General features: G+C 43.3%; 1 protein-coding gene across 1 annotated transcript in view; it reads left to right on the top strand.

Moving 5' to 3' along the window:
- Positions 1–27,044, top strand: part of LOC142938259 (cyclin-dependent kinase-like 5) — a 37,688-nt gene that overhangs the window by 8,764 nt on the left and 1,880 nt on the right. Inside the window, exons 3-15 of the mRNA XM_076081528.1 lie at positions 9,951–9,996; positions 10,089–10,225; positions 10,806–10,926; positions 11,732–11,791; positions 12,638–12,728; positions 13,727–13,916; positions 15,239–15,319; positions 19,097–19,263; positions 20,251–21,222; positions 21,679–21,781; positions 22,378–22,483; positions 23,359–23,482; positions 24,809–24,911. Coding sequence (XP_075937643.1) covers positions 9,951–9,996; positions 10,089–10,225; positions 10,806–10,926; positions 11,732–11,791; positions 12,638–12,728; positions 13,727–13,916; positions 15,239–15,319; positions 19,097–19,263; positions 20,251–21,222; positions 21,679–21,781; positions 22,378–22,483; positions 23,359–23,482; positions 24,809–24,911 — 2,301 coding nt within the window. The remainder of the gene's footprint in view (positions 1–9,950; positions 9,997–10,088; positions 10,226–10,805; positions 10,927–11,731; positions 11,792–12,637; positions 12,729–13,726; positions 13,917–15,238; positions 15,320–19,096; positions 19,264–20,250; positions 21,223–21,678; positions 21,782–22,377; positions 22,484–23,358; positions 23,483–24,808; positions 24,912–27,044) is intronic.

Below are 27,044 nucleotides of genomic sequence, written 5' to 3'. Positions count from 1 at the left end.
CGGAGGTTCCCTTCAGTTACATTATGATGCCTTCAGGCTCTGCTCAGTGAACACGAGTACTGGCTGAAGGTACATTATACCGTTATCATGATGTGTTCACATGTCGTCTGTAAAATGTAGTTTTGGTGGTAAACTGACTAGTTTATTGAGGATTTCTGGAGGCAGACCTGTAGATTACATCACTGTAGTCTCGTCTAAACCAGGCTGTGTTGTGTAGATGACGCTTTGTTACGATGCGTTATGACACGTCGTTGGTCCAAAATAAGCTCTCGTTTACATAAAAAAACACATTAAAAAAAGCAGACAGGGTTTAATAAGCGACAGAGTACAGACTAAACCTTTTATTTCCTCATGGTTGGACTGTTTTAATGGTCTCTGGACGAGTATGAATCAGGAATCAATCAACAGACTTCTCCAAGTCAAGAGAGAAGACATTACTCCAATGTTAAGGACAGTTCACCGGCTGCCCATTTGTGGTAGGATTGATTTTAATATTTCACCTCGTACTTTTAAAGCCCTTCATGGCCTGAATACATATCTGATCTGCTCTGCCTCACCAACCAGTAAAGAGATGCTTAACGACTAAAGAGGAACTCCAGGAAACTACAGTCCACGAAAACCAACGGGCGGTGTCACAGACGAACCAAACACTGCTCTACAGAGAGCCTTTATGTTTTTATGTTTTTACATGTCCCCTGAAGGCCACTCGCTTGTAAAACTGTAAGTCGCAGTGTGCAAAACTTTACTTTTAAGTTTTAATTTTAAGTACATTTTTTGTAATTCAATTTTTTTATTTTTATTTAATTGAATGTAATTATTTTTCTTTTAATTATTCGATATAAAACACCCAGACTAAGATTGCAACGTGCTGCCATGTCACACTGGGACACAGAGGAGCTGGAGTTCTGGCTCATCTCTTATTCATTCGGATCATCAGAAGAACATGTTTTGGGTTTTCTCCGTAATGGGAATACAGTGTTTTATTCTGGTGCGATTCAAAGCTACTTTTTACCAACAGACACACAAAGACGCTGTTTCATAAAACCCCACGAATTATTCTAATTATGCTGATTCGCATGGTAAACATTTTACCTGGTAAACATCAGCATGTTTGCATTCCCGCTCAGTCTTACGGGTGAATTCACAAAGAATGGATCGCGGCCATCAATCGTGCATCGCTAATGATTTTACAGCTCAACTGAGTACAATTTGCCCTTTTTTTTGCATTGGATTGCAATTATCCATGTGACAAAGCATGAATGTTGCGTTTGTAGGCAGAACAATGGAGAGAGAAAATGAAATGTTCAGACGGTGAGGCTTCAGGTCCTGACCGACGAGGATGCAGAGACATTCCTCAAAGCTCCAGGAAACACATTTAAACGTGACGGAGAGAAACAATATTTGTGATTTAACCGTCTGTACCCGCTTATCAGCCAGAATCTGCACATTTCTGCAGAAATGATACCGTAGAAATGGTTGAAAGAGACATTTAAAGACAAAGGAAGTGGTAAACTGGCTTTACAGATTTCCTCCCACACAACCCTGAAACCCGTCGACTACTTTTCCACCTCTGAAGTCAGATACAAAGGCTTCTCTCTCGGCTAATCTAAATCCTGCATCAGGCTTTCACATGGCCAGCAGCTCTTTATCAGCAGCAGCATGAGAAACGTGAGTTAGAGAGTAAACAGAGAGTATTTGTTTGAGCTCTCAGGAATGCACGCGACTCACGGCGTCGCTCTCATCGCCCCATGAACCGGTTCCTCGTCTCCTCCTGAGAGGACTCGGTTTGGATGATTTGAGGTGTTTAATCATCCGTCGTGTGTTTTTCATGAATCACAGGAGCCTCTTTATGAGAAGCCTCCTCGGCTTTTCTTTACTGCGTTGCGTTCTGGTGATGAGCTCCTACTTCTATTTTGCATCAAAGGTTTCTGTAACTAATCGGGTTAAAAGTTAAACCAGAAAAATGCAAAATGATGCAAATGTTTGTGAAGCACTTTGTAAACATTTCTTAATAAATCTGAGAAGTATTAGTTTGATATGGTTGGTCCTTAAATACATTGTTGGTGTTATTTACGTGAAGTAATGGCACGTTGATTGGATCATAAAGGATATAAAAGTGGTGTGTTACCTGATTGTGTTACTGGAACTGCTGACAAAGCTGAATTTAGAAACTGCAGCAAAGCAAAAAAGACAAAGATTGGAAGTGATTTAAAAGTATTTTTAAAAGTATGCTTTGCATCACAGCTGGGTTTGGGCTGACTGGCTCAAAACAGAACGAGGGGCTCATCACCGTACGGAAAAACGGCGTAAAGAAACGTCGGCAGAGCGTCGTAAAAAGCGGCGTTTTGTTGGTCAAAAACGCAGCAAATGGCACTTTGGGCTTTCCATACTCACGAGTGCAGACTGAAGAGTCTCCAGGACAACGTCAAAGGACATCCACATAGCATCTTATAGCAGTTTACACGTTCTTCACCGTCATCGTGATATTTATGTTCGTTGGCTCAAAGTCTCTAAACACACGAGCTGCTGTGTCATGTTGCTTTTTCTCATATTTATAAATGATAAAAATAGCAACAAGAGAAAAGCTTGAACACCTGCAGAACACAAGAAGTGTTTGAAATAATGTAGTTACGCTACATTTCTGGTTCTGAACATATATAATATATATATATATATATAACATATTTATATATATATATATATATATAATTTATATTAAAACAAGTATTGTGAGTTTTGTTTTCACACTACTTACCACCACTAATATGTGGTGACTGTATTTAGCTGAGAAATAATTAAATTAAGATTTTTGGATATTGAAAACTGAAGCAGTGCAAATGTTAATTTACTGTCAGCTGGAAAGTGAAGGAGTCAGATGTTAGTGTCGATCAGTAGTTCTCCTCCGGCTCTGCATGAAACTTTAACAGAGTTCGTTCCTCTTCACAGCGATCGGTTGACGTGCGAGAAGAAACAGAATGTTTTTGTTTTCAGTCTGTAGAAAAGTCTGCAGAGAACGATTCAAACCGTGAACACAGCCTGCGTCTCATCATCAACCCCGTTAAATAAATGTGAGTTCAGAGCGTCACGTGATCAACATGAGTCGTCGTCTTCATCAGCCGGCGAGGAAGAACACGTGTGCCACATGCCGAGAGGAGTCTGCTCATGGTGAAGGCTTCCTGGAGGCTCCGGTGTGGCATCAGGCCTCCTATTTTCCTGGCACGTTCAGGTACACAGAGACCCCCCCGAGGGTTAAAGACGGACGCCAACACAGAGACGTTCTTAGTGAGCGTTGTTCAGCCAATGAGGAGGCAGCATGCATCCATTCAGCGATAGGAAACGTACATAAAGGCCTGTTGACGCACCAAACATCATCCTGCTAAATGTGGATTTACTATTTAGAGACGGAGCTTCCACGGATGTTTGTTTTTACCGTTATTTGACGGTTTAAAGTCAAAGATATCACCACTGATGTAGAAAGAGAAGAAGAGAGAAGAAGAGAGCGGAGACGTTCTGATGCAGCTGCAGAGTTTACTGACGTATACGTGCTGATTTTATTATTATTATTATTCATATTCAGTGGGTTTTATTTCCCATCTCATGTCATGCATTCTATTTATTGTATTTCATCTTTTTTTCTGTTATTGTGAAGCTTTCTGGAGAACCTGCTTGAGTTACATTTTAGTTTTTCACAAATACCTCACTGATAAGAACACTGTTCACACGTCTGAGGGTTTTACAAAGACGGACAACTTGTTCATGAAAGGGTTCTGGACTCTACTTCTCTCTTGATTTATTACCTCAGTAAACATTGTAAACATGAGTTTATGGTCTCAATCTCTAGTTTCAAGTCTTCTTCAATACAGCATGATGTTCATTTAGTACATTATGGTCCATTTAGAGTCAAACAGACCATAAAGCAGGGGATGCTTTAGGGCGGGGCTACACAGTGATTGACAGGTCTCTACCAGAGACGTATACGGCGTCTCTACGTCACTCCTCCTCAGTCCTTATATGGTCACTTCCTGTTCACTGGTTGTGAAAAAACAGTTGTGCTCAGAAGTTCACCTCACAGATAGCAGGCTCTAAACATTGTGATTTCGTGGAAAATGCTGCATCAGTCTGGAGATGATTCCTTCATGTTTGCATTGAGAACACGAATACATGGAGATACCAAACATTGGTCCTAAAGTGAGTAGTTAGTGAACTGACCAGATCCATTAAGCCCGTCAGTATTTCAGCAGCATCAAGTGAGTCACAGTCCTCTCCTGTTTGTCTTGATCAGAAATGTTCCTTTTTTTAAATATCTTTTATTTCAGCGTGGCCTCAGCGTCATGGTTTAGGTTGCATAACCGATGGCGCTTTTCCCACAGATAATAGAATTGATGTCGGTTGGCTTAAATTTGATTCCTCCGAAATAAGTAGAGTGGCTTTCAGAAACATCGAGATTTATTTAGACGAGGGAAAAAAAAGAAAAAGAAGACGTCCATCCGCCCCCTTTGAAGGGAACAGTTATTTTTTGCTCCCAGTGAACAGAAACTGGGACAGCAGAGAGAAAAAGGACTTTCACACCCAGCATTAACTGGGTCACCTTGAGTGAAGCACGATGTGGTTCTATCAGGAGACGTGATGGAGCGACGTAGAGAGGACGGACGGAGAGAGGACAGAGAGAGGACAGATGTAGAGAGGACGGACGGAGAGAGGATGGACGGAGAGAGGACAGATGTAGAGAGGACGGACGGAGAGAGGACAGATGTAGAGAGGACGGATGTAGAGAGGACGGACATAGAGAGGACAGATGTAGAGAGGACGGACGTAGAGAGGACGGACAGAGAGAGGACGGACGTAGAGAGGACAGAGAGAGAACGGACGGAGAGAGGACGGACGTAGAGAGGACGGAGAGAAGACAGATGTAGAGAGGACGGAGAGAGGACGGACGTAGAGAGGACAGAGAGAGGACGGAGAGAGGACGGACGGAGAGGGGACAGATGTAGAGAGGACGGAGAGGGGACAGATGTAGAGAGGACGGACATAGAGAGGACAGATGTAGAGAGGACGGAGAGAGGACATAGAGAGGACAGATGTAGAGAGGACGGACAAAGAGAGGACGGAGAGGGGACAGATGTAGAGAGGACAGATGTAGAGAGGACAGATGTAGAGAGGACAGATGTAGACTAATTCTGAAGACTGGGAGCCTCAAACACTTGTTGATTTTTACTTTGTGACTCACTGGATGGGGGCTTTTTCAATAATAATAATACAAATATAAAATTATATAAAAAATAAAAATATATAAAATAATTATAATTGTTAATTATTTATTTTATTTTATAGCATTGTACACATGTATCAAGCAGCATGTAAACAAATGCAAGATGTAAATATAAGAGGTGATCTAATATCAGGCAAATGGATGCAAACTTACTCTTGATTTTTAAACAGATTAAAGTACAAAAAATATGGAAGTGCATATAAAAACACTAAAATTAGACTAAAACAAGCACAATTTAAATACGTCACAGTTAAAGAAAAACACCATAAATATGATAGAGGATATAACAGAATGTAAAGAAGAAATATGAAGTGATGTGTTAATGGTAAAAAGCAACGTTGTTTCGGGTTCTCTATACAAACATTTAGCGTTTTATTTCCTCCACACGGCTCTCAACATGGCGACGGCTCAGCCGGTAACTAGCAGCTAACGTTGCTAACATCGCTAACAGTGCAAACAACGTCAACAGTGCTGACAGAGCTAACGGTGTTTATGTGAAACGGCAGCTCTTAGCCAACAGCTAACGGTGCAAACTGCGGCGAATGTGCTAACAGCGCTAACAGTGTTTACATGGGGGGGGGCAGGAGGATTGGTGCTTCGTTTCCACGACGGCGTCGGTCGGTGACGCCGTTATCAGCTGTGACGGCCGCATGAGAGCAGTGCTGAGCGGTGACCCTGAGCTAACCAGCGCCCACGCTCACATGCGCTAACGTCCACTAAAAAGCACACGCGGTCAACAAAGCAAGGAGAATCTCGGCTCTTGCACCTTTTTTATTACATCTGCTGTAAAGTCCATTCCAACGTTAAAGTGACCCGTGATGTCTTTTAGTTGCCGTCACTTTGAGCGCCACCTGTCGGCCCTCTGCTTTACCTGCAGCGCTGCTTCAGCAGCCTGCTGTTGAGAGATGCTCAGAGATACAGAAACACATTTAAAGTCCTTTTTTTATTTCCCTGCCAGCGACTGAAGTCTTTGTCGTCTTTAAGCGCGCATCCTCCCAGAGATCCACCGGGTTGTTATTAACACGTCTCACAGCCGAGCAGCTTGTCTTTGAGCTCCTTATTTGAACGGTGTGAATAGCGACATGACACGAGATCTTGACGTCATTAATTTGATCATGTTGTGCTCCGTGCCTCTCAATGCTGGGCTCGGTGGCTCGGTGGCTCAGTTTGCTGCAGGACTTTGGAAACATGCATTTCAGACCGGGTGAAAATAAATAGTGACGGAGTTGATGTGACCGCTGACTAACTGTGCAACAGGATTCTGAAATGAATGAATAACTTGGTGATTAATTATGTTCTTTTCATCATTTCCAGCGGGTGATATTTACACAGTTATAAAACTGATGCGTCTGTGTCTCCACTGTGAATTGTGTGAAAACTGAAAAACAATCTTAAAGTAGAAGATTTAATCACAACTTAATCGCCGTTCTCTCAGATTGAATACCAGTTTAAATGACTAGTTTGCACTTATGAATTCATTTGTAACTTAATTACATGAAACTCAACACCTAATAGACCACATTCTTGTTCTTTCTTTAGCTTTGTTTGAGTCCGCGTCAGGTCGTGGGAGAACGGACAACATGTTCATAGTAAATAATCATTTACGCAGTTTGGTTTTTTCTCTCCCACACAAATGAGCCTCAGAGTCCGTCGCCTCGTGGGAATTCCTAAAGAGCTTAAAATAAATCATTGCACAAAAAGGTTGAGAGCAGCTGGTGTGCTGCACATGAACGTGCTCACATCGTACACCGCGACACTTAATCGACTGTGAATGTTAACAAATGAGCAATTAATGCGAACGCAAGTGACTTAGAATCTGAAGATAGTTTTATTGGTTTTATACCGTGTTCAGCATCTCTCATGACTTCCTTCCTGCGGTTTGGACTTGAAGCAGAAATAAACTGAACGGACTTGAATGATTCATGTCATGTGTTGAGAAATGGAGCAAAGAATTCTAACAGTTTAACTCGGGTCTCTGAAGTTGTGAAGTTACTAGTTGGGTGGTTCTGTGGAAGACCAATACTGACAACGTGATGGAAAAAAAGATTCTATAAGTCGTCATAATGAGAAATATTATAAATGGTAAGGGTTGGGTAATATCTGAAAATAATGATTAAATATCTCAGAATAATGATTAAATATCTCAGAATAATGATTAAATATCTCAGAATAAAGACTTAGTATTTCTAAATAAAGAGTTAGTATTAGAGATGCATACATAAGTAAGGAGTTCGATGAACACACAATATTCTAGACTTCTGTTCTTGGTGAGTTGAAGTGAGCTGCAGCTCCTGGTCGTCTTGTCATTTCTTCCATTAGTGCAGCGCTCCGTCTCCTTTCACTCAGCGAGTGACGCTGGAGAAGCTGACCCTGCTGCGAGTCATCTTGTGTTCCTCGTTGCTGTGAGGAGGAGCTCACTGTGATCCACGGTGGAGTGGTGCGATGCTGGGGGGGGGGGGGGGGGGAACTGGAGCACGGCCATCGAGCCATCGGGCCTAACTAGGACATGTCGAGAAACGGGGCTAGTGGCGGGAGGCGTCTCTCACAGAGACAACTCCACGGAGGGAGGACGAAGTGTCTCTTGGTTCTTTGTTTGCTGCGATTGATTCGTGTCACTCGTGCTTATAAACAAGTCACAAAAGATTGTTTTTGCAGAATTCTTAACACTGGTGGTTGGTCCTTGTTGGAGTTTGATTTATCATAATAGCACCATCAACTATATCTATTTGTTTAAATATATCTAAATGTTTGAAACTCACTTATATGACATCCGCATGTTGAGAACGAGTAAATATAGTGTGATGGTCTGAATAGGTCAACATACAGCCTGAGAAAGGATAAACTACTGAGGGGTAGCAGGTGCAGAGCGAGATGGCGTTCCTACTACACAGGCTGGCAGGCGGACGGTGAGACTGTCATGGAGAAGGCAAGAGAAGGCCCTGGTGCTGTGAGAGGGAGAGCTGGTCTGAACTAAGAAGAGTCGCGTTATGCAAGGCGGCACCAGGGAAAGGCTTTCAACTAGAAGGATAAAGTTGACCATGACACACTGGCACATGCAATACACACATTAGAAACCATACGAACATAACTCACACCCACATGACAGGAAAGACACACACCTGGGATTTTAAAGGAAAACAGATGAAGAGCTAAAAAGGGCAAATCCGGTGTCAGCCACCCTATATAAGACTATGTGAGAACAGAATAAGTCAGTCATTGTCCGGAGAACCTCGGGTTGTGTTCTTCGCGAGAATAAACTCTATTGCATTGAACTCTGTCTGATTCCAGTACAGCACACCAAAAGGTATTAAGTATAGAATAAGAATAGAGTTGGGGAACAGTAGTTTAGACTTCATCAACTAGTCCGGTCTGAACTTCTTTTCCACGACGTCCTCTGCCTGTCAGACTATGCTCTGGGTTCAAAGGATCCTGGAAGTTGGTCCTCTGCCTGTCAGACTATGCTCTGGGTCCAAAGGATCCTGGTAGTTGGTCCTCTGCCTGTCAGACTATGCTCTGGGTTCAAAGGATCCTGGTAGTTTGTCCTCTGCCTGTCAGACTATGCTCTGGGTTCAAAGGATCCTGGTAGTTTGTCCTCTGCCTGTCAGACTATGCTCTGGGACCAAAGGATCCTGGTAGTTTGTCCTCTGCCTGTCAGACTATGCTCTGGGACCAAAGGATCCAGGTAGTTGGTCCTCTGCCTGTCAGACTATGCTCTGGGACCAAAGATCCAGGTAGTTGGTCCTCTGCCTGTCAGACTATGCTCTGGGACCAAAGGATCCTGGTAGTTGGTCCTCTGCCTGTCAGACTATGCTCTGGGTTCAAAGGATCCTGGTAGTTGGTCCTCTGCCTGTCAGACTATGCTCTGGGTCCAAAGGATCCTGGTAGTCGGTCCTCTGCCTGTCAGACTATGCTCTGGGTCCAAAGGATCCTGGTAGTTTGTCCTCTGCCTGTCAGACTATGCTCTGGGTTCAAAGGATCCTGGTAGTTTGTCCTCTGCCTGTCAGACTATGCTCTGGGTTCAAAGGATCTTGGTAGTTTGTCCTCTGCCTGTCAGACTATGCTCTGGGACCATAGGATCCTGGTAGTTTGTCCTCTGCCTGTCAGACTATGCTCTGGGACCAAAGGATCCAGGTAGTTGGTCCTCTGCCTGTCAGACTATGCTCTGGGACCAAAGGATCCTGGTAGTTGGTCCTCTGCCTGTCAGACTATGCTCTGGGTTTAAGGATCCTGGTAGTCGGTCCTCTGCCTGTCAGACTATGCTCTGGGTCCAAAGGATCCTGGTAGTCGGTCCTCTGCCTGTCAGACTATGCTCTGGGTTCAAAGGATCCTGGTAGTTTGTCCTCTGCCTGTCAGACTATGCTCTGGGTTCAAAGGATCCTGGTAGTTTGTCCTCTGCCTGTCAGACTATGCTCTGGGACCAAAGGATCCTGGTAGTTTGTCCTCTGCCTGTCAGACTATGCTCTGGGACCAAAGGATCCAGGTAGTTGGTCCTCTGCCTATCAGACTATGCTCTGGGACCAAAGGATCCTGGTAATTGGTCCTCTGCCTGTCAGACTATGCTCTGGGTTCAAAGGATCCTGGTAGTTGGTCCTCTGCCTGTCAGACTATGCTCTGGGTCCAAAGGATCCTGGTAGTTGGTCGGGATCCAGCATTAATAGATTTTCTCAAATTTATTTTGCAGGACACCAATGAAATCGTGGCCATAAAGAAATTCAAGGACAGCGAAGGTAAGTGGACGACAAAGAAATTCATCATCTTCATCTCGTCTTCATCACCACACGATGATCCTGACTCCGCCTTCTGTGTCACGTCCAATCAGAAAATGAGGAGGTCAAAGAAACGACGCTGCGGGAGCTCAAGATGCTCCGCACCCTCAAACAGGAGAACATCGTCGAGCTGAAAGAGGCGTTCAGACGACGAGGGAAGCTGTATCTCGTCTTTGAGTATGTGGAGAAGGTGAGCCTCGTCTTCTTTCAACCCTCTGAACCCCAAAACACGCCAAAACAACACCGTTATAATAAAAATATCGCCACAAATAAACCGTTTGCTTTAAACAGATTCTGTAAAAAACATTAAATTCTGAGCTCATCAATGCAACTATGAAGACATGATTAATTCTCCTGAGACCAACAGTCATGTGACGACAAATCAGAGAAACTTTGACTGAACTGCAGGAAGTGGAGAGGAGGAGAGAGGAGAGGAGAGGAGAGGAGAGGAGAGGAGAGGAGAGGAGAGGAGAGAGGAGAGGAGAGGAGAGGAGAGAGGAGAGAAGGAGAGAGGAGAGGAGAGGAGAGAGGAGGAGAGAGGAGGAGAGAGGAGAGGAGAGAAGGAGAGAGGAGAGGAGAGGAGAGGAGAGAGGAGGAGAGAGGAGAGGAGAGAGGAGGAGAGAGGACAGGAGCAGGACTTTAATATTGTAATAACAAACTGTGAGTAAAATGTGATGGGAGCAGAAAAACACCCAGAAAACTGCTCTGGGTTCAGAGGTCACCGTCGCCTAACGTGGCCGTTCTCTTTGTCGTTTGTGTTTCTCTTTCAGAACATGCTGGAGCTGCTCGAGGAGTTACCCAACGGGGTGCCGACTGACAAAGCGCGCAGCTACATCTACCAGTTAATCAGAGCCATTCACTGGTGCCATAAACACGACATCGTTCATCGAGGTAAAATCTCAATTATTACATTTTTTAGTTTTTACTTTACTAGGACACATCATAAAAACACTTGAGAGAGAAGAGACGTTCAGGCTCGTGCACAGAGGGCGGTATTTACCACTTCACCATCTGTGCTCAGATATTTATTCAATTCAATTGTTCTTCTGTTTTAACAAAGAGAAAGAACCAAAGCTGCACATGTTCAGTGTGAAACGTTATAAATGTTGACTGTGAGAGTGAAGACTCTACAGGTGAATAGAGTAAAAACATGAACTCATAGATATCACCATGAAACTTCACCACTTCATCACTCACATTAAGCGAGTATTTTTGTTAGTTCTCTGAAATGTTATGTTTAAATATGCAATGAGGCATTATCTAATGGTCATTTTTGGTGACTTTAGGAGAAATCTACAACCGCAAACAGACAAAGTAGTAAAATAAATGTTTTAAAATGTCACCCTGTTCTTCACGAGATGACGAGCTTTTCGGCGACTCGGTAGCAGGAAGCCCAGATGGCCCGTGTGAGTTTATTTGGCTCCCTGAATGCAACAGAGCAGGCGTCCAAATGGCCCGCGGTCCACCCAGCTACACACACATGACACCGTTATCCACCATCTGATGCATGAATTATGGTTTGTCTTTACAATCTGTGAATTTTCACAGAATTTTTTTACGGCAATGTAAGAATTTTAATCTTTTTTTTCTTTTCTCGATGAGATAAAGATGAACATGTGGAGTGATGATGTAACGATGATGCCATCTTAAGTGTGTTTGCCCCCCCGCTCCCCCCCCATCTGTTCTTCCTTCTTAGACATAAAGCCAGAAAACCTTCTCATCAGCTCCGACGACGTCCTCAAGCTCTGTGACTTCGGTGAGCGCCTCCATCATAAAAAGGAAAAGGCAAAGATGCAAAAAGGAGTATTTTCAACACAGCCTATATTTGGCTGGAAGCTCGGTGCTTCATCCGGTTATCTAAAGCTTTGTGTGTTTTTTCCCTCATCTCATTCTTGTTGGGAAAACAAGAGGCTGATCGCACGTCGGTTCAATCTGGTAGCACCACAACATTAACGGAGGGGGGGGGGGGGGCAACATGATGTAGGCAATCTGGAGTGAGAGACTGGAGACCTGCTGTGTGCTCTCTGTGTCGGCCAAAGAGAGGAGAGAACAGACATATAGGCCAAACAGTTACTGCTGAAGGAGGTTCACGTCTCACTGCACGATTTATTTTTTGGTTTAGGACGAAACGATTTGGATCAGTTTATTTTAGACTCTTTACTTTTATTAAAGTGACAGTAGTGACGTTTAGACGTGTGTTTGTACGAGGTTCTTTTGGTGAATCTGAATTAACTCTTTAAAACATCAAACATGTATTATCTCTATAATACAGCAGTGATGCCTCTAGTGGACACCAGGAGAATAACATGTATTATCTCTATAATACAAACATGAGAAAATGACTCAATCTGATAGAAAATGGTAAAAAGTATAGTTTAATGTGACTACTTTTGCCAGTGCAATGTGTCACAAGAGGGCTCATCATCTCTCCTGTATTCCTGCAGCTTTCCTCTAACTCAGCTGCTTTATAACTTAAACCTCTGAATCATAATGAGCGTCCAGAGAGCTGCAGTCATTTTTTTTTGTAGGTGTCTCATTATGTAGAGCATATCATAAAGCTCCTCATTATACTATATTGCCTTCCTCTGTCTTCTCTTGCCAGGCTTTGCACGTAATCTCTCCGAGGGGACGGATGCCAATTACACCGAGTACGTGGCCACGAGATGGTACCGCTCTCCAGAGCTCCTGCTCGGGTACGTCCGCTGTGGTTTTAGGCCATATAGTTATAAAAATAAAAAAATAATATTTTCCAACCGATGAACAGAAGTGACCATATCTGGACTGAGGAGGAGTGACGTAGACACGCCGTATACGTCTCTGGTAGAGACCTGTCAATCACTGTGTAGCCCCGCCCTAAAGCATCCCCTGCTTTATGGTCTGTTTGACTCTAAATGGACCATAATGTACTAAATGAACATCATGCTGTATTGAAGAAGACTTGAAACTAGAGATTGAGACCATAAACTCATGTTTACAATGTTTACTGAGGTAATAAATCAAGAGAGAAGTAGAGTCATTTTCTCATAGACTTCTATACAACCAGAGGAGTCGCCCCCTGGTGGACAGTAGAGAGAATGCAAGTTGCAAGTTTTATGACACTTCCGCATTGACTTCACTCGGCAGAACCGGAGGTTGCCATCTGGTTCTAAGGTGTAAAATAAAATAAAAAACAATATCCTGCCTATTCCTCAGCAGGATATTGTTTCTAACAGGTCACTGAGACGTCTGAATATTTCGTATAACAAAACTCCCAATCAATGTTTTCTTTTGTCTTCATCTCCTTATGTTGTAAAATGACTCTAAGCAGAAACTCCACTTCGTCGTCCGTCCACATGTGAATCAAATATAGTTTTCGTCATTGCACCAAATATCAAACTTGTATAATATAGAAATAATTAGCTATTTATTTACTATTGTTTGCTATTTGTTGACACCGGCTAAGAAGAATCAGCTCACTGAGCGTGCTCAGAATCTTCCTCTCTGGTATTTGAAGTATCGTTGACGTAGCCTTTATCGCCACGTACTGGCCCGGAGTCGTTTTTATTTATTTATTTTGTAAAAAGAAAAGTGGCAAGGACAAAATTTTATTTTAAAACATAGGGGAAAATATCTGGACATTTGCCTCGGAGCTAATCTCACATCCTTTTTCTCATGCCCGACCTTCACCACCATTTGAAATGTGTGGTCCCAGGGCTCCTTATGGGAAGGCCGTGGACATGTGGTCGGTGGGCTGCATCTTAGGGGAGCTGAGCGACGGGCAGCCTCTGTTCCCGGGAGAGAGCGAGATCGACCAGCTCTTCACCATCCAGAAGGTGTTGGGACCCCTGCCGCCGGAGCAGATGAAGCTCTTCTACAACAACCCTCGCTTCCACGGGCTGCGGGTAAACGCCTCTATTTACCCACAAAACCTCTCACTACTGACCCTCACCACCTTCCATCTCTTTCTTCTTCCCTCATTCATTTTCTGTCTCTTGCTTGTTTTTTTTTCTTCTTCTCCTGGCTGAGTTTTGCTTTGCCGTGACTGATTGGATCACACTGACTCATGCTGTATCATGCATCCTGTATGCTCTGTGAGGTGGTGGCGGTGGGGTGGGGGTGGGGGGGGGCTGTGATAAGGTGGTACAAACAGACCTGGGTCGTACTTCCCCTTCGCCTCCCTGCCCACGCCTCAGGATAGATTAGTTTTTTAAACTGCCCCTCTGTGAATACCTGACGGTGAATACCCACTAATGAGGCCCTCTGTTTGATAATGCTGCATTTTTTAAAGTTGGGACACTAGTGGGGATAAACATTACTATTGGATTTTACGAATTTTGTATTTGTTAATGTCTGGAGGTGCTCTTTAAGAATACATTTAAGAGTTTCCTTCAACTTAGTTAAAGTTCAACTTCATAAACTTCTATACAATCTGACTTCTTTTTGCAACCAGAGGAGTCGCCCCCTGCTGGCCAGTAGAGAGAATGCACGTTTTGCAACATGTGAACAGGCCCCATGTACAGTATATATGGCACTAAAAGAGGTGAATGAAGAGGAACCTTCATCTGTTTCTCTAGGTGTTTTTTAATGGGAATGTGGATCTTTCGGATCAATGTGAGGAGTGATTATGGTCTGGTCTTTGGTCTCGATACACTCCGGTCCCGGTCTTGGTTATAGCTAGTCGTAACTACAAAACTGCAACGGTCAGTGAAATTGTGTGAGTCAGTGATTGGTGGTTCAGATGGAGGAGAAGCAGCGTCTACAGGGTGACGTTCAAGAAGACAAAGACACAATAACACAGACCACAACAGTAGTGATGCTAACATGCAAAGTCACACAAGACATATTATCAGTGTGGCCGAGCAGCACACCAGAACACAACAACAACAAATAAAACAGGTAATAAATGTGAAATAAAACCAGATATTTTTGTACAAAGAAACCTTTTTCAACTTGCTGATTATTGATGACAATTGTTGAGGCTCCCTCTTTCTCTTGTGACGATCAATAACTAACCCATTAAGTAATATTTAAGTTCCCTTTCAATGAAGACTAGTTAATTACTCCTCTCCTCTACACACGAAGCGCAGTTGGCTGATATTGCTGGTCTTTTCACAAAGCATTATTGCATTATTCGGTCATTTATCACTTGGACATTTGCTGTTGTTGCCACAGTTTTTTTCATTTATTTTTTTGCTGAACTATGATCCACTGTTTCTTGTTTTAGTTCCCTGCTGTGAATCACCCCCAAACGTTGGAGCGGAGATACCTGGGGATCATCGGCGGAGCTCTGCTGGACCTGCTGAAGGTCGGGAATCTGCAGAGATTTTTATTTCTGCCTCTTATCTTAAATCTTAAACATCTAGATATCTGATATTTTGCATCATTATTACAGTGTTTTTTTATTAATATTATTACGTCGTGACTGCTTCGGCATCCGGCTGATGCTGTTATTGCTGCGCCTGCACTGTAAACAGGAGCTCCGTGTCAAGAATGTGGGCTGTGCTTGTGCACTTGCGCTTTTTTTCCCCAGCAGATAGAATGACTCACCGCAAACATAATGTCATCTCAGGGCTGACTGCAGCGAGGACAGGCTTCTCTCTCTCTCTCGCTTCTCATCAGGGCCTTCTTCAGTTGAGCTTACATATTGATTTGAAAGAATATATGTTTTCTGATTGCTAATGCAAAGCTGTTTTAGTTCCTGTTGTTGTCCTGAGAAACAGAGAAAAGTAGCTGCCACTATAAATATGAGTTTAAACGAACTCAAGAGTTCACAAGCTGTCTTTTATTTTCAGTGCATTAATGCAGGATTCAACAAAACAACCAACAGTTAGGTTTAGACAACAAAACCAAGAGTTAGGTTTAGACAACAAAACCAACAGTTAGGTTTAGACAACAACACCAACAGTTAGGTTTAGACAACAACACCAACAGTTAGGTTTAGACAACAACACCAACAGTTAGGTTTAGACAACAAAACCAACAGTTAGGTTTAGACAACAAAACCAACAGTTAGGTTTAGACAACAACACCAACAGTTAGGTTTAGACAACAAAACCAAGAGTTAGGTTTAGACAACAAAACCAAGAGTTAGGTTTAGACAACAAAACCAAGAGTTAGGTTTAGACAACAAAACCAAGAGTTAGGTTTAGACAACAACACCAACAGTTAGGTTTAGACAACAAAACCAAGAGTTAGGTTTAGACAACAAAACCAAGAGTTAGGTTTAGACAACAAAACCAAGAGTTAGGTTTAGACAACAAAACCAAGAGTTAGGTTTAGACAACAACACCAACAGTTAGGTTTAGACAACAAAACCAACAGTTAGGTTTAGACAACAAAACCAACAGTTAGGTTTAGACAACAACACCAACAGTTAGGTTTAGACAACAAAACCAAGAGTTAGGTTTAGACAACAAAACCAAGAGTTAGGTTTAGACAACAACACCAAGAGTTAGGTTTAGACAACACCAACAGTTAGGTTTAGACAACAAAACCAAGAGTTAGGTTTAGACAACAACACCAACAGTTAGGTTTAGACAACAAAACCAACAGTTAGGTTTAGACAACAAAACCAACAGTTAGGTTTAGACAACAAAACCAACAGTTAGGTTTAGACAACAACACCAACAGTTAGGTTTAGACAACAAAACCAACAGTTAGGTTTAGACAACAAAACCAAGAGTTAGGTTTAGACCACAACACCAAGAGTTAGGTTTAGACAACAAAACCAACAGTTAGGTTTAGACAACAAAACCAAGAGTTAGGTTTAGACAACAAAACCAAGAGTTAGGTTTAAACAACACCAACAGTTAGGTTTAGACAACAACACCAAGAGTTAGGTTTAGACAACAAAACCAAGAGTTAGGTTTAAACAACACCAACAGTTAGGTTTAGACAACAAAACCAACAGTTAGGTTTAGACAACAACACCAACAGTTAGGTTTAGACAACAACACCAACAGCTAGGTTTAGACAACAAAACCAAGAGTTAGGTTTAGACAACAAAACCAAGAGTTAGGTTTAGACAACAAAACCAAGAGTTAGGTTTAAACAACACCAACAGTTAGGTTTAGACAACAAAACCAAGAGTTAGGTTTAGACAACAACACCAACAGTTAGGTTTAGACAACAACACCAACAGTTAGGTTTAGACAACAAAACCAAGAGTTAGGTTTAGACAACAAAACCAAGAGTTAGGTTTAGACAACAAAACCAAGAGTTAGGTTTAGACAACAAAACCAAGAGTTAGGTTTAGACAACAACACCAAGAGTTAGGTTTAGACAACACCAACAGTTAGGTTTAGACAACAAAACCAAGAGTTAGGTTTAGACAACAACACCAAGAGTTAGGTTTAGACAACACCAACAGTTAGGTTTAGACAACAAAACCAAGAGTTAGGTTTAGACAACAACACCAACAGTTAGGTTTAGACAACAAAACCAACAGTTAGGTTTAGACAACAAAACCAAGAGTTAGGTTTAGACAACAAAACCAACAGTTAGGTTTAGACAACAAAACCAACAGTTAGGTTTAGACAACAACACCAACAGTTAGGTTTAGACAACAAAACCAACAGTTAGGTTTAGACAACAAAACCAAGAGTTAGGTTTAGACCACAACACCAAGAGTTAGGTTTAGACAACAAAACCAACAGTTAGGTTTAGACAACAAAACCAAGAGTTAGGTTTAGACAACAAAACCAAGAGTTAGGTTTAAACAACACCAACAGTTAGGTTTAGACAACAACACCAAGAGTTAGGTTTAGACAACAAAACCAAGAGTTAGGTTTAAACAACACCAACAGTTAGGTTTAGACAACAAAACCAACAGTTAGGTTTAGACAACAACACCAACAGTTAGGTTTAGACAACAACACCAACAGCTAGGTTTAGACAACAAAACCAAGAGTTAGGTTTAGACAACAAAACCAAGAGTTAGGTTTAGACAACAAAACCAAGAGTTAGGTTTAAACAACACCAACAGTTAGGTTTAGACAACAAAACCAAGAGTTAGGTTTAGACAACAACACCAACAGTTAGGTTTAGACAACAAAACCAAGAGTTAGGTTTAGACAACAAAACCAACAGTTAGGTTTAGACAACAACACCAACAGTTAGGTTTAGACAACAAAACCAAGAGTTAGGTTTAGACAACAAAACCAACAGTTAGGTTTAGACAACAACACCAACAGTTAGGTTTAGACAACAACACCAAGAGTTAGGTTTAGACAACAAAACCAACAGTTAGGTTTAGACAACAAAACCAACAGTTAGGTTTAGACAACAACACCAATAGTTAGGTTTAGACAACAAAACCAACAGTTAGGTTTAGACAACTAAACCAACAGTTAGGTTTAGACAACAAAACCAACAGTTAGGTTTAGACAACTAAACCAACAGTTAGGTTTAGACAACAACACCAACAGTTAGGTTTAGACAACAACACCAACAGTTAGGTTTAGACAACAACACCAACAGTTAGGTTTAGGCAACAAAACCAACAGTTAGGTTTAGGCAACAAAACCAACAGTTAGGTTTAGACAACAAAACCAACAGTTAGGTTTAGACAACAACACCAACAGTTAGGTTTAGACAACAAAACCAACAGTTAGGTTTAGACAACAACACCAACAGTTAGGTTTAGACAACAACACCAACAGTTAGGTTTAGACAACAACACCAACAGTTAGGTTTAGGCAACAAAACCAACAGTTAGGTTTAGGCAACAACACCAACAGTTAGGTTTAGACAACAACACCAACAGTTAGGTTTAGGCAAAAAACCAACAGTTAGGTTTAGACAACAAAACCAACAGTTAGGTTTAGGCAACACAACAACCAACAGCTTTCATTATTCTACGGAGGTTATTAAACATGTTTTATTTGTGTGAGGGGAAAAAAAAGTCACAAATCGTGTTTCACATCATCGTTTGGTGACACAATTAAAAGCAGCAGCAGCGTGACTTTTATGATAATGGCGATGACTCATAGCAGCGTTACTGTTCCACAGTGTTGGTGAGGTCCGGGGTGTCGGCAGGACTCACGGTCTCCCTCTCTTTGTTGTGTGTTGTTTCGTCCGTTAGAGCCTGCTGCTGCTGAACCCGACGGAGCGCTTCCTCACCGAGCAGAGCCTGAACCACCACGCCTTCCAGACCCTGCGGCCCGTGGAGCGGCCCGGCCCGCCCACGCCGACACCTGTTCGCTCCTCCAAAAGGAAACCTCACCACGGAGACAACACCACCCCCAGCAGGTCAGCACGGAGCTCCGGCGGCTGGTTTGTGATGCGTCTCTCCCGGTTGTGCAGATGCAGAAGTTAATGCGATTTCTTTTTTTTTCTTATGCAAATGTGAACGATTGCTTGCAGTCACCGACCCCCTCGAGGGTTATTATCTGCAGCAGTCATGACATTTGTGCAGAATGTCTTGCCCTTTGTTGGAGGACTCAGACATTTTCTGTTTGGTTTGTTTTTATTCTGTCATAAAACAACCTATAAACTATTTTATTTATTTACCAGGGACAGTGCACATTAATCAACATTTCAGTTTCCACCTCAACGTAAATGTGCCTGAGTTAGCTAGAGATACAGTTTTCGTCTGTAGTCCCGGGGCAGGTTATTACTAATATTATCAGTACAACTGATATTAGACTTAATTAATGAGAAGATTAACTGCAAAAGCACTCAGAGTGTACAGACCTCCACCAAGGCCAAACACCCAGTCTCGCTTTGTTTACCGACGTGAAAGATATTGCCTGAATCCGCCCTGTGATTCACATCCGCCCCAAAATTGTGTGGGTTCTTCCTTTGGCCCATGCCAGTAAACTCACCCGCAATATGGTTTGTTATTTAAAACCATCTTAGAAGCCGTCATTGGAAACTGTTGGTACTTTCAAAAATTGAGTAAAAACATATTTTCCGTCAAGAAAAGCCTTCAGTTTTGTTATTTGTTCTTCTTTCAATGAAGAAACGCATTAGTTCAGATATAACTGATGCTACTGCAGCTACGCTGACCTCTTGAGATATACACTTTATTATCATTGACATATATTAGAGTAGTGGTCCTAAGATGGATCCCTGTGGAACACCACACGTGAATACTCCTGGATCTGATAAGGTGCCATTAATATCTAGAAACGGAATTTGACTATGATGACAATGACGTCCTGTTGATTGCATAAATCATAAAGTTTCATGTTCAGTACATGTATATTGAGGTCCTTTCTGCCTGCTCTTGCCCAGGAGCCATGGGGGAAAGAGCTCCGGGAGCCACCGCTCCAGCAGCAGAGAGTGCTCCAGCTTGCCCCGGCATGAGGACCTCCACCCCAGCAACGACGGCTTCCTCAACGGCAACATGCCCACGGCGATCAACCTCAGTCCCACCCTGCACCCCAAGAACTACCAGCCGCAGATCTTCAACCACGCCACCTCGTGCAACGTGGACCTGGCCAGCAGCAACCTGCCTCACCTGCTCAGCCCCGGCGAAGCCAAGGGCAAGGGCGACCTGGGGTCCAAGGTGTCCGACGGCCCCGGAGCCAAGTACCTTAAATCCAACTTCCGTTCGCAGCAGAACCGCCATTCTTTCGTGGAGGGGAAGACCAACACGCTCCAATCGGGGGAGAAACACGGTCGACACAGCTACATGGAGTCCCACGGCTCCACGCCCTCCTCCAAGTTCGCCTACCTTAACTTGTCCAAGAGCTACGGCACGCTTAGCGACGCCAAGTCGGTGGGGAACTTGAATGACGTGCATCTTTACGCCGACGAGCCCACGTCTCGCTATTTCCCCTCGAGCTGCCTGGACCTCACGGCGCCGAGCAGCCCGGCGGCCCGCCGAGTGGACCGACTGGGACCCGGCACGGCCGGCAGAGGAAGCACGCGCTCAGAGAGAGAGAGCAACACCCTGGACTCGTCCTACAGGCGCTCCTCCGCCCGCCACAAGTCCTCAGAGGAGGCCAAGTCGCCCGACGCCCTGGACCCAGGGGAAGGCGGCGTGGAAAGGAGCCACGCCCACTCCCTCTCCGCGCCGCACGACCCTCTGTCTTACGGCCAGGGGTACACCAGCCCCTTCTCGTCCCAGCAGCGGCCGCACCGCCACTCAATGTACGTCCGAAGGGACCACCAGAGGACGCATGCGGCGGAGGAGGGTCTGGTGGTGGGGCAGGGCATGCCCACCAGAGCCAGCAGCCTCCAGCTCCTGTCCCCGCAGCTGCAGCACCGCACGCTGCCTCGCCACTCAGGGAGCTCCTCCAGAGAGGAAGACATGAGCAGGGTCAGTCCTCAGCCCACATGAAAAAACCTCTTCCCACCTGAAGGGAAGCCTTTTAGCCCACATGATGCTAATCATATCAAAGCCCACACCAGGCCGTGTTGGATAACTCCGCCTCCGGTCTCTACGACGGTGCAGCCAGGATTTTTATTCTGGTGGCGTCTGAAAATATCATGTTTAGGGTTTTTTCAGCCAGATTTCACAGGTTTTGTAGGAGCGGCAGAGATTAACAGACCGGCAGGTGTTAAAGAGTGTGGCTTCCTTGTTAGGATATACAGTGAATCATGTTACCTGTATATTTATATATACTGTATATACACATATAGTGTATATATAGTGTGTGTTTGTGCGTGTATTTGTGCTGCAGTGCTTCATGCTTCACCGTGTCTCCATTAACAGAGCGAGCAGGCCCCCCCCGCCGAGGTCCCCCACAGCAGACCCCCAATAAGAGACTCCACCAGGGACAACACAGCGTCTTTTCACACACAGCGGCAAAAAAGCGAGGTCCGACATTCTGCCTGCACCCACCAATACCCGCCCACATCCAGTCCTCCCAGAGAGCGCGGATGTGGGTGGATACTGCTGTCATGAACTGCTCTCTCTCTCTCTCTCTCTCTCTCTGTCTCTCTGTCTCTCTCTCTTGCTCTCTCTCTGTGTCTCTCTGTCTCCATTGCTCTCTCTCTTGCTCTCTCTCTCACTGTGTGTCTCTCTCTCTCTCTCTCTGTCTCTCTCTCTCTCTTGCTCTCTCTCTCTCTCTCTTGCTCTCTCTCTGTCTCTCTGCCTCTCTCTGTCTCTCTCTCTCTCTTTCTCTGTGTATCAGATGCCTCTTCATTTTCTCTGTGTGCTTTGCTTCCCCCTTTTTTTAATGTGACTACTTAATGACTGCACAGTCAAGCTTGTCATCCGAAGCACATTTCAGTTTGATTCTGAGAAAATAATCTGTAGATTTCTTGCAATAACGACCAGTTGTAAATCATTACGCCTCCTCTTTTTTTAATTTTCTGTCAGGTAAATAGAAAACATCATCATCAGCTCGAGGCAGGAGAGGCATGCAAAGCTTGTTTTGGGTTTTAATTGGTCTTCTTCTGTTGTGACTCAAGGTCGGCTTATATCATGAGCAGCAAACAGAAGACGGGGGCTCCTCCAAAGAGAACCGCAACATCTACAGCGAGTCCATGCCGAGGAGGGTGGGCAGCTTCTACAGAGGTGGGTTTAGTCACAGCGATATGAATCTATCAACGCTGTGGAGATCCACACGTTCACATTTAGGGTTTCAGTGGCCGGTTGCATAAAAGACAGTTTGGTTGAGGTTGTCCTTAAAATTGTTCATCTAAGGATGCTTTAGAAAAAGACATAAAATCCAGGATATCTGGAAAAATACCTTTTGATCTGTGAGTGTTGAGTATTCCCTTCTCTGTTGCTGGAAGGTCTTCCACTTTCCCAATTTAAAGGGATCCACAGCATTCTGTTGAAAGTGAAATCATTTGTGCAACGGCTGAGTTAATGGTGATCAAAGAGGAGGAAGAGATACCGACTGGACACTATGAGAGCTGCACAAATTGTTAGTCTGTCTTCAAAATCTTCAAAATTTTATTAGACATATTATAATTATATTATATTATATTATATTATATATATATATATATATATATATATATATATATATATATATATATATATATATATACAGTATATATGTCATATTCTTAGAGAAGAAGTAAGAGGTTTTTATTCTTCTCATTGAATTCTCGTTGTTTGGTAACTGAAGTGCACACGTGCTGTACTGTGACAGTAACTAACGTGAATGCTTTCGTCCAAACATTCATGCAACGCTCCTGAATGAACCCAAGTTCAAAAACTTTCTTTCCTATTCTCTCCCTCTTTCATGTCAATATTTAAAAGAAAATGTTAATCAAGTTTAATTTTGAATATATCAGTAATAATATGATAATATAAAGTGTATTATCTGCCACAGTTTGCTTTGAAATAGTTGGTATAGACTGTGGAAAACCCAGGAGCCAGAATGTGTTTGTTGTGCATCAGAGAGGTGAATGAACGTCTCTGTTGTGTTTGGTGAACAGTTCCTTCTCCCCGGCCAGACAACTCCTTCCACGACAGCAGAGGTCAGAGCCGGAGCTCCGGTCTGTCGGGTGACGGCAGCAGTTTGACCAACCACTCCAAACGTCAGCCGACATTCGACCCCTGGTAATTATTTATCTCTTCTAACCACAACAGAGCAAACGAGTATCTGCTCTGTGCGGAGGCCCTGAGAGGGAAGTGAGAAAAAAAAGATTCTGGTGATCAGTCTGATCTAAAATGTTTTTCTCTCCTGTGTTTATGACTTAAAAACAGGTGAAAACGTTACTTTTTGTTGTTGTCATACTTATTTTGGCCACAAGAGGCTGTAGTGCACCACTAAATAAGACTAAAAGCATTCATGTTTACCCTAACGACAGATCAGAGCAAAGTTAAATCAGGCCGCAACCTCCGGTTCTACCAAGTGAAGCCGATACAGAAGTGTGTTAAAGCTGCATTCTCTCTGGTGTCCACCAGGGGGCGACTCCTCTGGTTGTATAGAAGTCTATGAGAAAATGACTCTACTTCTCTCTTGATTTATTACCTCAGTAAACATTGTAAACATGAGTTTATGGTCTCAATCTCTAGTTTCAAGTCTTCTTCAATACAGCATGATGTTCATTTAGTACATTATGGTCCATTTAGAGTCACACAGACCATAAAGCAGGGGATGCTTTAGGGCGGGGCTACGCAGTGATTGACAGGTACCAGAGACGTATACGGTGTCTCTACGTCACTCTTCCTCAGTCCAAATATGGTCACTTCCTGTTCACTGGTTGTGAGAAAAACAACATGGCGACGGCCGAAATCAAAGATGATCACACACGACTCAGCCTGCAGAGCCCTTAAGCCCCGCCCCCACTGCTGCACACATCGCTGTCTCTTGTTTATTCAAAGTTTACTAATGTTGAATGTGTTGCATGTTGAAATTGCACTTACACCGCACGTCCTCGGGTCCCCAGCAAAGCACCCGCCAAGTGTTAAATAGATCTGATGGATGGTTCTCGAGATATGCGAAGGACACACACAGATAGTTAGATGGGACAGTGATGCAATTCAGCCTCTTGTGGCCGAAATGAGTATTACAGCAAGAAAACAACGTCGCCACGTTTCACAGATGGAAAAACAAAATTAAGGGAAAACTTTTTTTTCCATCTTTTTTTACGCCATAATCATAAGAGAAAACATTTTGATCAGACTTAAAAAATGGATCACCAGATATTTGTTTTTCTTCCTATTTGCTGCTCAGGGCCTCCGTACCTCTGATTTAGTTGTTAACGCGGCTTCTTTCACTGCACATTGCTCTATGAAACAATTTCATGGTGGAGCAGATATCCCACTGGTCACATGACATAGTGGCTTTAGCAGAAATCGCCGGGTCTCATTGGGAGTTGAGACATATGGTAGATTGTTAGCTGGGACATCACGCTCAGTAGCCTTTGTGTTCTTTTTCAGGACTGGCCCAGATACTGTCGTGCTGAACCCTGAGCCGTCCAAAGAGAAGGAGAAGCAGGGATTCTTCAGAGCAATGAAGAAGAAGAAGAAAAAATCTCAAATGGTAACTTGTATGTCCAGTTCTTCTGAGGATGGAAGCTACGTCTGGATGCTCGATTTCATGCACATGATGTTTGTGAAGCTGTGTGTCTACATACCGTATCTCCTCCTCTGCTTTGCAAAAGTTTAAAGAGACAGTAGTGATGTTCTGTAGTGTGTGTGTGTGTGTGTGTGTGTGTGTGTGTGTGTGTGTGTGAGGTTCTCCTCCACAGTCAGGGTTCTACTACAGTAGATGAGTTCATAGAACAGACAGGAGAACCAGCACGGGAGCAAAGTGATGTTCTGCTGTGGACGTATGTTAGACTCTAACAGAATGTCTCTCAGTTGAAGTGAAGCTATATTCAGAATGTCTTCACCTCTTCACCTTGCTGTCAGACAGACCTTTCTGAGGGGAACTCAAGCTGTTATCTATGATCTCTACAAAGACACCAGACTCCATTCACTCAAACACTGATTCTACTGATTCTAAAATACTGAGGTTGTGTTGTTGAGACTTTAGTGAATCTGAACTAACTCTTTAAAACACTAAAGTCTCAACAACACAACCTCAGCAACAGATGGAGGCAGCAGGAGAGCAGCAGCTCCTGTGTCCTGAGAGGTAGAATCAGTGTTTGAGTGAATGGAGTCTGGTGTGTTTGTAGAGATCATAGATCGCTATAACTCCAGTTCCCTGTAGGGCTGCCCCCCCCCCCCCCCCCGGACTAATTTATTTAGTCGACTTATCAAGATTTCTTTACTTGATTAGTTTTATGTTTTTTCTTATTTCCAAGAAACTTTTCATTCTTTTCGGTGTCTAAAATCCGTCTGTTTCTATAAACTCATCTGCTGCAGTAAACCACTGACTGTGGAGGAGAAGTATTATCATGTCTTCTTGTTGTTGTCATGAGCATCATGTTTTCTTGTGCCACCCGTCATGTGCCTCTGTATTACAGATGCAGGTCCCTGAGGGAAGGCCTCCCGTCATCAAGAAATGTCTTTTCCCTCTGTTTAGCCCAAAGAGTAACATAAAGCATAGCTCCTCTGTGAGAGTCCTCCCTGTAGTCTCCTCTCCCATGGTACATGCTCGCCTCCTCACCCCGCCTGCCATCGCATGCATTAAACCACAAATAATCTCCTCCATTCATTCATTTTTACGCTTGTTTTATAAGAATCAGGGGAGAAATTCATCCACTCATAATGAGTTGTAAACACGAACCAGTCAGATCCATCTGTGCAGGTAATATCCGTCAATAAAGCGCTGGTTTTAAATGTTCACGTTATTGATATTTGATCAGTTTTAATGATGATTCACCGTGACATGAATGGATCTGGCTGGTTGTGTGTTTTGGGGGTTTAATTGAGATTTCAGACGGCTTGTTATGAGCTGAGGATGAAGCGCTGTGGCTCATGAGATGTTAGGAGTCTGTGTGCCTGGTTGCTCTCAGCTTCTACTTCTCTTAACAAACAACAGGAGCGTTTGATCGACGTCTCCTCCCCCTCAAAGTGCATCTTAACCTCTGATTTCTATTGATGATACAGCAAAGATCATACAGTTGAACCTGCTTCAACATGAAACAGGTGTTCTTCCACTCATTGTCTATTTATATACGAGGCAGTCTGTTGGGATGCTGAGAGGGGGGGTTAACGCTGATGACGGAGCACAAATAAAATGCAATCTGGACCAGGAGGAAGCAGGCAGTCAGACTCAGAGTGGGTGGCTACAGAGTAGATGCACATACAGAGGATGTGATGTGATGTAGAAAATGTCTGCAACCATCCAATCGTAATCAAGAAGAGCTTTCGGTGCTTTTGGCTTTCTGGCACCAGATGCATGTTATTGTTTTTGTTTTTTTCATTTTTATTTGAATGACTTCACTGCACCAAACCAGGCTCATAAATCAACACGTGTAAAGGATAACAAGACACACACACACAAATGATATCTTCTGAAGCACATTTTTACGATGCCGTATTTGTGCCATTGTAGGTTAAAAACAATGTAGGAAGAACAGGTCCAATTCTGAGAAAAAAATCTGAATTTCTGAGATAAAAATCGTGATTTACGAGAAAAAAAACTACGGTATACCTTGAGATTAAAGTGATAAATTAACGAGAAGCCCCACACTCACAAATTCATGAGCCAAAATCCTGTGATCAG

This window comes from Anarhichas minor, unplaced genomic scaffold (assembly GCF_050575085.1).
Source record: "Anarhichas minor isolate MPS153535 unplaced genomic scaffold, ASM5057508v1 ptg000081l, whole genome shotgun sequence".
Lineage (NCBI taxonomy): Eukaryota > Metazoa > Chordata > Actinopteri > Perciformes > Anarhichadidae > Anarhichas > Anarhichas minor.
Note: the sequence above shows the minus strand (reverse complement) of the source record. Positions and strands in the feature narration are given on the sequence as shown.